This window comes from Cyclopterus lumpus, chromosome 15, assembly GCF_009769545.1.
Source record: "Cyclopterus lumpus isolate fCycLum1 chromosome 15, fCycLum1.pri, whole genome shotgun sequence".
Classification (NCBI taxonomy): domain Eukaryota; kingdom Metazoa; phylum Chordata; class Actinopteri; order Perciformes; family Cyclopteridae; genus Cyclopterus; species Cyclopterus lumpus.
The window spans coordinates 7,784,170-7,798,086 of NC_046980.1; the positions used below are offsets into that span (position 1 = coordinate 7,784,170).

At 43.8% G+C, this 13,917-nt stretch overlaps 1 protein-coding gene across 2 annotated transcripts in view; it reads left to right on the forward strand.

Annotated features, from left to right (window-relative positions):
* The first annotated feature begins 1,320 nt into the window (after positions 1-1,320).
* The window catches only part of grid1a (glutamate receptor, ionotropic, delta 1a), a 183,606-nt gene continuing 171,009 nt past the window's right edge, over positions 1,321-13,917 (forward strand). The window contains exons 1-2 of one of the 2 annotated variants that reach the window (XM_034552247.1): positions 1,321-1,855; positions 3,377-3,532. In XM_034552247.1, coding sequence (XP_034408138.1) covers positions 1,777-1,855; positions 3,377-3,532 — 235 coding nt within the window. In that variant the 5' untranslated portion in view covers positions 1,321-1,776. The remainder of the gene's footprint in view (positions 1,856-3,376; positions 3,533-13,917) is intronic. The other variant, XM_034552246.1, reaches the window with a different exon arrangement.

The window sequence follows — 13,917 nt, forward strand, 5'->3', positions numbered from 1 at the left end:
ACAAATCGTTATGAAAAAAGCTGCACAGTATCCAAGAGTGGCCAGTAGGGGTAGTGTGTAATTTTTTACAACAACTTTGGAGGCATGGATGTTTATTCCTCGGCTGCAATGAAAACCAGATGAGTATGTGGCGTGAAAATGCTGTGAAATTAGTTTTGTCTCAATTTGTAACACATTATCTTCCTAGGTATGGCTTTCTACCAATATTGAAATTAGTCGCTAGAGAGAAATAAACAAGGAGACAAGCATGGAGGCATTTAGTAGTCGGCGAGATCTCTGACTGTTTCTTCTACAGGTGCTTTTTTTTCTTCTCCTTTTTTTTTTTTATCGAGGGAGCTGTCCGCTGCCGGTGGTGCTGAAAGTGCTGAAAGTGTGTGTTCTGCGCCTCTGACAGACTTAACCAAACAATTAAGAGATATCTCCGTTTTTTTTTGCAGTCACGAGAAATATCCTTTAATTGTAAGATCATGACCATCTACACAACTCCGTCTCTCGCACCGCATCCTCCTCTTCTTCACGGGCTCTGCGCACGCCTTGCAAGTGCTCACACGTTGTGAGACGTGTTACTAAGAACCACTGCCACCCCTGTAGTCTGATTCACACAAAACAAATTAGCTTAAAAATGATCCCCAGTGCCACAATCCCGCGATCAAAACGAGGGCATCGATTTAGCCCAATCAACAATCAATTAATCGATCAAGTCATGCAACGGGAACAGAAACAATGAGCCAGTGTGTGTTTCTTTTTCCTCTTTAAAATGCTCTTCCGGCGGGCTAACTCAGTCCAGATGTTCTCCTGTGCAGTCAGGCGTCGTGGCTTCTGTCACGTCTGTCCCTCATCCATCAGCCCTCGCGGAGGAACATGGTGTGTAAATCCTTTTCTCTGCCACATCAGCTGCGCTCCGTCGCCACTGAAGTGCGCTGAACACTGTGTCTCCGCCGCTCTGCGCCCTCAAAATCATCCCCGGAAAACGCCAACTTCTCCAAAAGTATTCTGTTTACATCGCCGATATACGTTTGGTTTGTGCGCGTGAGCGTTTGTCACGCGCTTGTCTGTCTTTTCAATGAGGCACATGTAGGCTGATAGACTTGTTGTAACCTCCAATCGTGTGTGTGTGTGTGTGTGTGTGTGTGTGTGTGTGTGTGTGTGTGTGTCGGCCCTCCATGCGTCTTTCTCCAGCTAGTCCAAATCATTTCTACCCGGCTTGTCGGGACAGCAGCCCGAGTCGTGAAGTCTCTGCAGTCACGTGATCGAGACCGAACTGACGAGCGTGTGTCTCTCTGCGTGTGCTTGTGTGTGTGTGTTTTCTTTTCAGAGTGTGTATGTGAGCGTCTGTCCGTGTGTAGTTAGAGGGGTGTCCCTCCTCCACATTTTTTTTTTTGCTGCTTGCCATGCTTTAGACGCCGGAGCGCAGGGGGAGAGGCGAGAGTGAGAGAGGTAACGCCGGGTTCTCTCACCGGGCCACCTGTCCTTTCAGTCTTACCTCGGGTCCCCGTCGGTTCTTCCTGGTCTTTTTGAGCCCACCTTCCTGCGGTCGGCTTGTTTTTGTTGGTTTAAAAAAAAAAAAAAAAAAAGAGAGAGAGAGAGAGAGAGACGATCATTGTGTGAGGTTTCATGCGGGTCTGGTCTGCCAGGAGGAGGAGGACCGCGGTTCTGTTTTGCGCTGGGTTTTGATCATCTTTTTTTTTCTTTTTCCTTTTTTCTTTGGGTGCTCCATTTGGACAGTATAGGACAGTCGAGCAGAGCTTGGATGAGCCGCTTCGCTGAAATCCCGAGATGGAGTTGCTGCTGATCTGCCTTTCCCTGTGGATATTGCAATGCAATTTGGCCAAAGCGGACTCCATCATACATATCGGTAAGCGTCCGATCAAACAACATGACGGGTGTAAACGGCAACGCGTGCGGGGATAAAGCTCAGCCGGCGCATACTGCGTTGATCACAGGGTTCTGGTGAGAGGGCGGGATAAATAGTCTATTCAGCCTGCATCCTGTTGTTTAAGCAACACTTTGACTCTCAAGCGAGTTGAAAAGTTGGCGTTTTGTAAACAGCCATGCCTCCTGACCTTTACTGCCACAGCTGTTTTTCTTATCATTTATTGCAGTTATTTATTGATCAGCCCTTTTTTTCTGCAGACATTTCTTCTAACCCTCACCAACGGTGGCCTGGGAATTGCAATTGTGTATTCAAAACACGGACGTCACAGTAAGAGGGCCGGGATCGTAGAGACGCTTTGACGAAATTAATGTCCAAATAGCCAAATGACTGAGGCTTTTTAAGACCAGGCTGGCTCTTCTCTGTACCCGACAAGCTTCAACTTTCACCGGAACGTGACTGCAATGTCAAAAACAAGACGGGGGGGGGGTAGGGGGGGGGGGGGGGGGGGGGGGGGGGGGGGGGGGGATGTCAGTGGAGTTTCGTTTTAGAGATGCAAAACGTATAGAGCCTCTTTGTTCTCAAACTTCAAACCAGAGCTGCCTTTTTTTTCCCCCCCCCCCCTTCTGTGAAACAAAAGAGGCAGCTCTAGTGATTTAAACTCATCACGACGTGCAAATGAATCTGATCTGTTTGTCCCTAAACATCGCATTACATTGTACAGTTTTTGAATTCACACTGGCACTCACACTGAGTAATTGCTTTGGTTTATGTCCCCCTTTAGTCGCGTGGCCACTTATCATTACTGGCGTTGCAATCTCAGATAAAAATGTCAATGTCACTGTGAGCACATTCAGTCTCGGTGCTCCTCCGCTGATGCTGCTGCAGCTGCTGCTGCTGGTGTTCACAGTTTACTGCAACAGTCTGGCAAGCAGCAGGTGCTCAGTCACTGGCCTAATACAGAGGTGGGACTCCCTCCAGATAATATTGGCTGATGCCCCGCGTAACGTTCGGGTAGCCTACCTCAAATTATACTTCTCATTTCCTGAAACCTTTTTCTGTGATATATGTGCGTCCCATAATATCAGCTGATGCCATAAACAGACGGAAGAAAGAGGAGAGGGTGGGGGTGGAGGGGGAGTCAGGGACACAGTTAAGCTTCACTATGCCTCCCACACCAGGCCTATACTGCTTATTGGGGAGGGTGCCATCGATCGAGTAGACACGACGGCCATTTATTTTCTAAGTGTGGCTACTTTATGCATCAATTAGCAGAGTTTGTGTGACGTGGCCGTGTCGCTCTCCATGGTGCTGACATTTCAAGGCTCAATAAACCACACACAACTGAACTTTACCGTCACAAAATCACGCATCACATTGATGCGCTTTATACAATAAACGGCAATAAATAAATATAACAATTTAGTCTGACATATAGCAACGTCCGTAATGAAAGTACCTTTGCACTTCAAACCTCATCGTCTCGAGTGTTCTATTCAACAGGTGCCATATTCGAGGAAAACTCTGGGCGAGATGACGAGATTTTCCAACTTGCCATCTCAGATCTGAGTCTGAACGATGACATTCTGCAGAGTGAGAAAATCACCCACTCAGTGAAACTTATCGAGCCCAACAACCCTTTCCAGGCTGTGCAGGAAGGTAAGCGTGCTGTTCATTTCACATGTTGATCAGTCACCCGCTCATTGTTGATGCTCCATGTGTGTGTGTGCGTGCGTGCGTGTGTGTGTGTGTGTGTGTGTGTGTGTGTGTGTGCGCGCGTGGCACCATTGTACCAAAAGCAAGGTGTCTTCTGTGGTTGAAAAGCTAGGTGGAAGCATTGAGTTAGAGCACAGCAGCTAAAGATAATATGTTTTTTGAGAATAAAAATAATTTCAAGTTGATCAAATGTAATTCCAGCGCCACTTCTGTTATCGCGTGAGTGAAATATATTTCCAGCTTTTATGTCTCTTTGAAGGATGAGCACCAAATGTTGTTTGTGCACATTTATCACCTTACAGATTTTTTTTCCGTTGGAATATTTTTTCTGCCTCATTTGGCTTCCCCATAAGTGCTCAGAATGTACACACCTCCACAAACCACCCTCGAAATTAGCAATTAAATTATTTTCGTCAAGGTTATGTCTCAGTCATGGATGTCCCATACAGTTGACTGGAAAAAGTGATTAAAAGTCTTCAACTAAAATAAATCAGTGAGACTTTAATAGGTTCTTAGGGACCTTCAGAGGCTGTTGATGTCCCCTGCAGTTTGTTACCAGTCTGTACTTTTGTCCCAAGTTGCAAAAAGGCCTAGATGAGTTATTACTATTCATAGTGCTCCTGACGTGCGCAGAAAGATGTATGTCCTTTTGCTATAATTATCTCATGCCATTTAGCTGTGGTCCTTTCCAAAGTCTCAGATATCTAGTATTCTAATCCACAATACTTCTGAAGACTTAAATCCTGTCATTCGGGCTCTTGAAGTAAAAGTAATCGGAGAAAAATATTCCAGGTTGTTGCTGCAAGAGATAACATTTGAAAAAAAAAAAATTATTACACACTAGTATGACTTGGCTAATTTACTGGTCGCTGTTGCTTGAGATGCAACAGTGTAGTAATTAAACAGACTTGCCTGTAAATAATTTTCCATTTGAGCAATGCTCTAATTATTTCAGTAGTCAAATACAGAGTTTAACCCTTATACACTTGGGGAAGAGTTTACACAATGAACTCTGAATACTAATTACCTTAAAGTGGCTTTCTTTAGACAATCCCCCAGATAATAATTGAAAACAATGTGTCACGCCTGTTCAAATGCCTAAGGATATACAGAGGTTGCTGATGATGCTGTAAAAAAAAAAAAACGTGGAGAGAATTTGAATGATTTCAATGAGCAATAACTAGCTCTGCAGTCATATAGTTTCTCTGCTTGTATTGCCTTTTGTTTACCTTGATTGGGCATCATTTAACATTCCTAATTACTGTTTACGGTTAGACTCCTCATCATCAAATATTCACGGAAGTGGCCGATTAGGGGCATTCAGTTTCTGGAGAGAGTTGGGAATAACATGCCGGCTTTGACGTGAGGATCAATGGGAGGCCCCTGACTCTTGCACTAGCCACACGGCAGGGTGTTGAGTGACAACGGGGATACGTTGACCTTTTGCTTTGCTCTTTTGTTCGCTGCCATCCCGCTGTGAGTGGCAGTAAGGAGGACCTTCCCATCGCAATGGAGAAGAGGGAGGGGGTGGTGGGCACAAACGGGGGAGTGAGTGAGTCAGGGGAACGAGGAAGCGATGATAGAGGTGGAGAAGATAGTGGCTGTCGCATAGAGGAAGGCAGGGAGATTAAGGGTGAGGGGAGCAATGAGGATAAAAATACCTACGAGTAACAGCAGAAAAGCGAGAAGAGAATTATGATCGAGACATGAATAAACATGAGTGGACAAAAGAAGAGCGGGATAAGAATTAAGAGAGAAGGAACATTTATCAGCCAAGTGAGAGGAGTATAGTTGCAGCGTCATGTTTGTCCTCATTTGGCTTCCTTTGTCTTTGCGCTGGTGGAACATATATTAACGAGAACGTCGCACCGCCACCACGCATGCAGACACTCAACTATTCCATCCTCCCACGCTCTTATCGTTTAAAGATGACAGCTCAAGGCTGGCTGGATATACTGCTTGACCACACAGCTGGCAGATGCGATCCTATTTATAGGCTGGAACAACTGGAGAGAATGAATGGGGCCGATTTCAACACCGGGAGCGAGAAAACTCAGAGGAATATATCTGTCTCGGTGGTATCTTATCTGAAGCCTGTCATGAGGTTGTTAGATGCTATCAGCTTGCAATACTGTCACAGAATAACAACACACACACATTTGATCGGTGCAACCACCTCACCCCCTATTTATGCTATTTCCCTTTCAGTGTTTGTACTTTATAAAGATCAAGATAAGACACAAGGAGGATTTTGTTTTACCCATTTATCTTGAAGGGAAGGTTGCCATGAGTCCCATAATGTGGCTATGCACGATTTAACTGCATGTACTGCCATTCTGATCAATTTGAACGTTACTTACTCACTTAGCTAATAACAGCCAGTCATCACTCTGGGTCTCACAAGGATGTGATCATAAAGTCAGTAATAACCTGAGAAAGTTTATGTTCAGAGCACGGCCACAGCCTATACTACGGTACCAGTGTCATCTGAAGTTAGGATGCAATAGTTGAATGTCTCAAGAGTATAATACGTCCGATGAATGGCATCTAAATCAGGCTGTGACAACTTTTTAAAATAAAGGAATGTGCATTCTAACTGGTTCCTCACACATATGGAGATTTGTCCCCCCCAGATTATCTTTTCCCCTTTAAAGTTTGGCCTTTAGGCCAGATAGACACCCATAAGAAACAAAGCTTTAATAACTTTTGTCTTGTTTGGTTTTCTGTCTTGCTTTTTAGTCAAATGATGTGGCAAAGGGGACGGCAAAGCTGCCAACCTTGTTGGTGATTATGTAAATCTGAATTTATGCATATTTTAAGTTTAGCCTGTGAGGTGGATTGTTTTTGGCTGTGCTTGCTCAGAGGATGTGTTCACACGGATTACCAAGTGTAAGGATTCATCTATTCGAAGGATTGGGATGACATGGGGTTGAACCATTTACTGTTTGTGCAACATTTTTGAATTTTTTCTTGGTATCAAAGCATTAGGGACAAGAAAAATTAAGAAAACACCTCATAAAAAGATGATGCGGTGGTTTTTATTATGCGGTCAGGAGCTTCAAGGGCGTCACGCTAATTTCAGGGGGTCGCCAGAGGATAGTGGAGGAAGACATTAGTGAACATATTAAAAATTAAATAACGTATTTTAGATTGGATGTTTTTATTACATGGCATTGCCAGTACCAGTGATACACTATATAATTGCCTCACGATAGATTTTATTTAGTTTTTGTGAGAGTAAAAGTGAGTGTGCATGTGAGGTTCTGACGGGGGATTTTCCCGCGGGTCATTAGGAGAGAAAAAGTAATGTAACGCATCTAAAATCCCCAGAGCCTGGAGCACATTGGACAACAACTAGGTGCTATCTGTACAAACTACTACAAACTAAAGAACACTGGGGAGGAGAAAACTTCAACCTGATTATTGGCAACTCCAAAAGGTTGAGACAACTGCTCTAATGCACCATAGAGACACCTCACTGAGACCCACAAAGTCAAATCGCCATTCCAGCTCCGGGTGCCGCTCGACATTTTGACCCGATGATGACGACGACACTGGATGAAAGGTCATGGGATCACCAAGGTCGTTAGGATTCATTCTCTTGGAGCTATGAATGTATTTACTAAATTATATGCCAATCCATCCAGTTGTTGTTGAGACTTTTCATTCTGGCCCCAAAGTAGCGTCGCTAAACAAGTTGAAACTAATCATCAGGGATATGATTAACATACAGATTCTGCTAATTGGTATTAAATTAATCGTGGCCCACCTTTTTATGGCAGTGGTTTAAAAATCCTTTTTTATGAGGTGTTCTCGTAGGTTTGTCAAACCCCTGCAGGTTCCCAGTTCATTTTAAAGCATGCACTTCGCACTGAGAAAACATGGCCATCTGGACGCAGTTAGAGGAAGTAGATCCCCGCTCCTCTAATGTGCAGTAATATGTTTTGTGTTTTGTCCCATTGTGTCCTTTTCACACACCCACACCACTAGTGACCCTCAATTTTCATCTAACCTCTGCCAAGGTAATGTCGAGGAGGATTTCTTAATTTGCTCTTTCTGGCCCCGTAAGCCAATAGACTTTGAAGAGAACTTGCAGTGCAATTCTTCTTTCTTCTTTTCCCCTTGTGCTCCAATCTGTAATGACAACAGTTGATATAAGGGTTCCTTTAAAAGTGTAAGATCCTCCATCTGATTGTCTGCTTATGACAACTCATTACTCGCTGTGCTCTAAATGTGATGGAATGCTGCCCTTTCACTATTATTGTCCAGGAGAATTTTATAATGTTGCATAAATCATGGTAATGGATTTGTTTGTTTGTTTTATTACCTTTTTGCCAGCTCTACGCAGGGGGGATGATCAGGCCATTTTACCCACCAATGTTAATTACCCAGTGGTTATTCAAATCTGTCTTAAGCGCCCCAATGGGCTGTATAACGGCCTGCTGGTAGCATAATCAGCTAAGTGATGTTGCGGCAGAGGTATACCCTTCACCATTTAATCCCTTCACACTGCAAGGCCCACCACTTAGCATCCGTGTAGTTTTAACCTTTAGTTGGTTGCATACTGGTCATCCAATTTCTGGTAAAGAAAAAGTTTAATCCCTGTTTAGAAGAGCAAACGTTCGAAAGGCGGAGTATGACTCTCTTCAGGTAAAATAGAAAACTTATGGCAGTTGCCAGAGGGAAATATAGCTAGAAAGATTAGCTTGGCCAGTCTGAACAAATAGAATAAATCTAGATGGCATATAATGTAAAATGGTTGAAATGTCCAGCTTCTGCCTCTCTACTTGGTGCAGTAGTAGCATAAACAAAACAAACCAAGCCGAATGTCATTTTCAGAACTGCAGTTTGTGTGCTTTGCTCCAATTTAGGGAAAAATAGTAGTTAAATTTGCCGCTTGGTTCGTTTTTATTCACACAGAAACATACAAGAGCGTTCCAACACTTCCTTCTCGTTTCCTTCTTTATGATGGAGCACCAGCAGCGTGTTGGCTATTGCTAATTGTTTGTTTATGTAGTTAATATACCAGTGTTCATTAAAATATATCTAAGCAATTATGATGAAATATCGGTTCTGGCTGGTACTAGATATTTTATAATAATACAAAAATATCTCAATTAAGAAAAACCCATCGCAGTCAGAGATGGCCTCATACGGGCGCATAGCACCACACACCCCGCATGGCAATTATTCTTCAGATGACACAACTCGATTATCTCTATAAATCTATGCATGTTTCTCGTGAGCTGTTTCTCAGGCAATGCACGAGCCGACAGGGAATCTCGAGTGTGATTGCTGTGTTCACACAGCTCCAAACCCATCCAACCTGAGGGTCATTCGCCGCAGGTTTTCAAACGGTATCTTCATTTTGCCACCGGCAGTTGGTTGAACATTCAGTTGCTAGTAGCAACCACGACTGTCATACAGTTGCACGGCAGCTTTGCTGACATTGGGACATCCACTCATTTGTCAGATCTCCAGGCAAATATTGACAGACAGACTTATTTGATCTACTCCACAAATACCCTTGTTGGTGCATCATCTGTAGCTATATCCTTTTTACCACCGTGGCTTTGTGGTTGTTGATTTGTGGTTTAGTGTGTTTATCTCTGATGGGTTCGCTGCGAAGCCACGCTGTTAGCCACGCTGCTAATGTGTTGCTAATACACCATTCAGTCGCCAGGTCGGGTTAACTGTTGTGTATTTCACTCTTTTTTTACGTTTACTCTTGTGTATGTTTACAAGATGTAATGTTGATGTTGAGCTTCCGCTGGTGATAGTTCGTATCAGCTGTAACAGCTAGTCTCTACGTTGGTGAAACCTTTATCGGAAGTGTGTTCAGCTCGCTGCATCGCTGTGCACATACATGCATAGTGAGGGCTTTTTAATAGTGCGGATAACACACACACTTGAAATGGATGTCCTGCCTTCTATTGACCTGAGAAGTTGTATCTTGACTTGGTCCGCCACGCTTGGTTTGAGCTCCCGATAACACAGTGAGAGATAGATGCCCCTCATTGCTGCTGCTTGTGTGGACTGTTCATGTATTTGTTGTGTAACAGGGCAACAACGGATGTGTGATTAACAGTGTATCACAGGGCTTGAATGTGTTGGTATTGTGTGTGTGCCAAGTGCTATGCTTTTGTGTGTTATGGATATTTTTGGAGTACTGTATGTTAAGTGTTATGGTTGTTTGGCTTACTGCTTACTATACACTACTGCCATACTCCTTCTTTTCTCTGTCTGCTTCCTTACAACTCCTTTTATCTCCTGGACGAGATTTACAAGGTAACACAGGTCATATTTTCTGTCACACTTCGTTTGGTAACTGAGTTCTATGGATAATACAAACCTCTCCTTGTCCTTCTATACCTGTGTCATCCACACCGTATGGTGTGAATGACACAGGAGAGGCCCTATGGGAGACGTAGTCCATTGTGGGCTGACAGACTCACTAAAGAATATGTATTTCTCCAGCTTTTTCTTTTAGAATAGCCAGAGTCAGCGTTGTCTGGCAAGTGCTGCAGAGCAAGAGAGCCAGCTACAGAGAGGGAGGTCAGGGCTGTTAAATGCTGGACCTGCCTAGTATGCCTACCAGTTTTGTCCTCTATGCTGCACAGGAACAGCTGGTCAGTATTCCTCTCCTGCAGTGTCACATGGTCTCGACAGCTGTAACAGATGTTTCATTTGGCAGTTCTCAGATTTCTCTTGAAAGGTACACAGAGACATTTTGGATATCCAATTATATAAAACACTTCTTTTTTTTTTTTTTTTTTAACCCAACCTGTGAAGTCTTCAAACAATATTTTGCCATTTGAGTCTGAAGGCTTGATCTGCTGACTAAAAATGTAAATTCACCTAAACGCCACGTCTGATCTGTGTTCATCTGCAGCGTGCTTAATGTCACCATGTGCAGAGATCTTAGTCATCTTTTAATTTGAGTAAACAGGGCGAGTGTTGTTGTGACACGCAGAGATTTCACCAAAGTTATTACGGAGTCCCACAAATAAATGAATAAATAAAGATATGAAATATTTCAACCGCTTTTTTTTTCTCAGAAAACTGGAAAGTTATCTTTGGTGTGCGATGTAAACAGAATTACTGCGTTGAGCTAATTAGAGAGAGTGGCAGTCACGTTGGACCTTTGTGCATTCATGTATTCATCACACTCCCCATGCTGCCTTTCTAGCAGACAGCTGAGGGCTGATTTCAAAGTATTCTCATCACTTTTCACACTGGCACATTTGATTGAGGATGTTCTGGGGGGGGTCATTGTGTATAAGGCTGACTAATGGCTCCTGGGTGGTATGATGGCTGTCTGTCTGTGAAGGACAAATGCAGGAAAAACACATTTGAACAGCCGATACATTTTGAATACAAATCTTGATTGATGTTTGACGGTTTGCTCCTCCCACGGTGTGCACAAGAATCCTAAATTTGGCATCAGAGAATACGATTTGGGTCATTTAGCACTGTCAGACCATGACATCAAACTATCAGGCGACCAAATTCATCCTGGCCCGCTGCTGTAATTGTTGCTTGAGAGACATTTAGCACCTGTATTGATTTTTCTGACATGACAGCAGCATCTGATGTATGAAAAATGGCTAAAACAGCAAGAAATATATCAGACCACCTGCACACATGCAATACATAACTCAACGAGCTGCCTATAATGCCTACACATGAACACACAACGTATGCTTTCACCATTTATGGGTCTCTCAGCCCCATGTCTTATTCATGTTCCTGTCTTCTCTGGTGAGACAGATTTATAACGAGCTGTAGAGAACACTGTGACAGATGTTAGTGCTTTGCCACGACCCCAAACACCGCTGGGGATTGGCCATCAATACTACTCTACCTGAGTGAGAGAGGCCGACTGAGACAGAGACGGAGAAGAGAGCGAGAGGTGGCCCAAAGGAGATGTCCCGTACAGTCAGATTGATGCTGATGAGGCCCCCGGTCTCCAGCCGTTGTAATACATCGCAGTCCCACGTGTTATGAGTATCATTTCTCTTTGTACACACTGTTATGCCTCGACTTTATTGAGCTGCCGGGATGACAGGGACTGGAAGGAGAAGATTTGCTTGTTGGTGCATCGTGGTGTGTTTGTGCGTGTGCGCGCGCGTGTGTGTGTGTGTGTGTGTGTGTGTGTGTGTGTGTGTGTGTGTGTGTGTGTGGGTGTTTGAGGTGATTTTATCAAAGCAAGTTGGAAAAATGGTGCTGGTTTGATGAGAGGTAGTGTGTCACACACTCTTGTATGTGTATACTTTACTACCCACCAACCTGCACTATTGGCAGCAAGAAAACTTCATTCCAGGAAGGAACACAAGGAGCAGAAAATCAGCCATGAAGTAAATCCTATTAGAGGCTAAATAGGAGTCAGCCAAAGAAATGCTACGCGGCTATCTCCGACTTCACGCCCCGTTTTCAGGCAGATGAAGGAAGGAGACGCGGGCGGTGTATGAGGAGACGGGGTGGGAATAGGAGTTTTAGTGAGGGTAAAGGGGTGAAGCAGGGTGAACTGGCGAGGAAGCGTGATGACGAGGGAGAAAGCGGGATGATGAAGATGGCAGAAGGCAGAAGCCAGAGGAAAAGATAATGCAGTGGGGGGGGGGACAAAAGGAGCAGAGGCTGTTAAATGTCTGGCCGTATGGAAGACAAGTGGGGCGAAGTTATTCGGACTCGGCTTACGAGCCTCGTCGATGAAGAGATGCCAAAATGTATTTGGGAGCCATTGTCTGCATTACTGCCCAAAGACACGGATGCCGAGTGGGACCATCTGTCACAAGAATCCCTCCTCGCTGAGTCGCCGACTCTCTGTCTCTCTCTCACTGCCATGGGTCCTCTACCATGCCCAGGCAACATGGATCGTATCCAAAGATGAGGCTAAGCTAGTGTGTAAGCCGTCCCTGAGTGAAATCAAAACCCAGCTTAAACCTTATGAGCGAAGGCCTAAAAGAGTGTAGAGGGTGAAACATGCGGGCATCACTGGAAACTGGGTCAAACAGCACCCTAAGATGCATTTCAAACTGTTTGGCTAATGAATACGCCTTTGGCTCTATTCCACAGTGTAAATCATCACAAGCCAATGAAATATTACTCCGCTTTTTGAATTTAATGATGACTTGATTTATCCTTTGAGTCAGTAGTTTTTGTGCTCAGTCATCTCGTCTTCTCTTTCACTGTAACAGTATTTGCTCCATCACATCTATATTTTACATGGGAAGTTATTTATTGCCTGTAAATGGTGAAATGCACGTATTCAGTTTATTGTAATGATGAGAAAAAAAAACACAGCAGATCATCTGTCTTACTTCAGCTGAGGATAGAGAGATAAGTCTCTGATCAATAATTAATTTCTTATTGTTTCAAAGTTGAGCTGAGTACATATTTCAGTATTACAGTCGGCCGGCACAACAGTCATGTTATCTAATCCATCTCAATGCCACATCAAGACAAATGACCCTGGGATCACCCGTTGGATGTGTAGGCCTAATTTATGTTGTACAAGCGTGTGAGTTCTCTGTGGATTGTTATCAGAGCAACGTGCCATTGTTTTGATCATCACTGTAATACATGTTTGAATTTCTCAATGTAAAGATCATTTATTAAAGACGCAGAAACTACCAACACCACACCAACATGACCAACTCACCATATCCAAAACAAGGAGTCTTAGCAGTTCTTTTCAGGTTTAAATCACCCTTTCATAATCATTTTTGACATACTCTTCACTTTAAATTGAGAACTGTGAATATTGATAATTGCTTTGGTCTGCGGTCCACAGTGATGGTCAGTCCTGCTGGCAGCTGAAGCCACGGAGGCTCTCCACAGGCTGTTGACATTTGAGCACTGAGCTAGATTCACAACCCTTGACAGTCATTTTGTGTCCATTAGTAGACTGTTTTCTCATGGACACCCTGATCACATTTACACAGTTACACTTCCACACCTGGAAGCTGTCCAGCACAACCACAGTCTGATCCATTGAACAGCTCTCCTGGAGCATTCACTGTGATGATCAATTTCATAGCAATACATCCATTGTTGAGACATTTCACTAAGGAATACAAATGTGAACCTCATGGTGGAACTAAAGGGGATGTCAGGGTATCGCCAACGTCAGATGGATACATGGTCTGGGAACCAAACAACTGGTGGGTGTTGGGATAATTCACTGCATGGTGTAAATACTTGACCTGGTGGTGGCGTTGGAAGAAAAGTTGGGCCATCACCAATTTGGATTCACCCTCTGGGCTCTTGGATATCAGTTCAAAATGTCATTGTAATCCTGGCAGTTATTACATATAGAGGTATTTCAG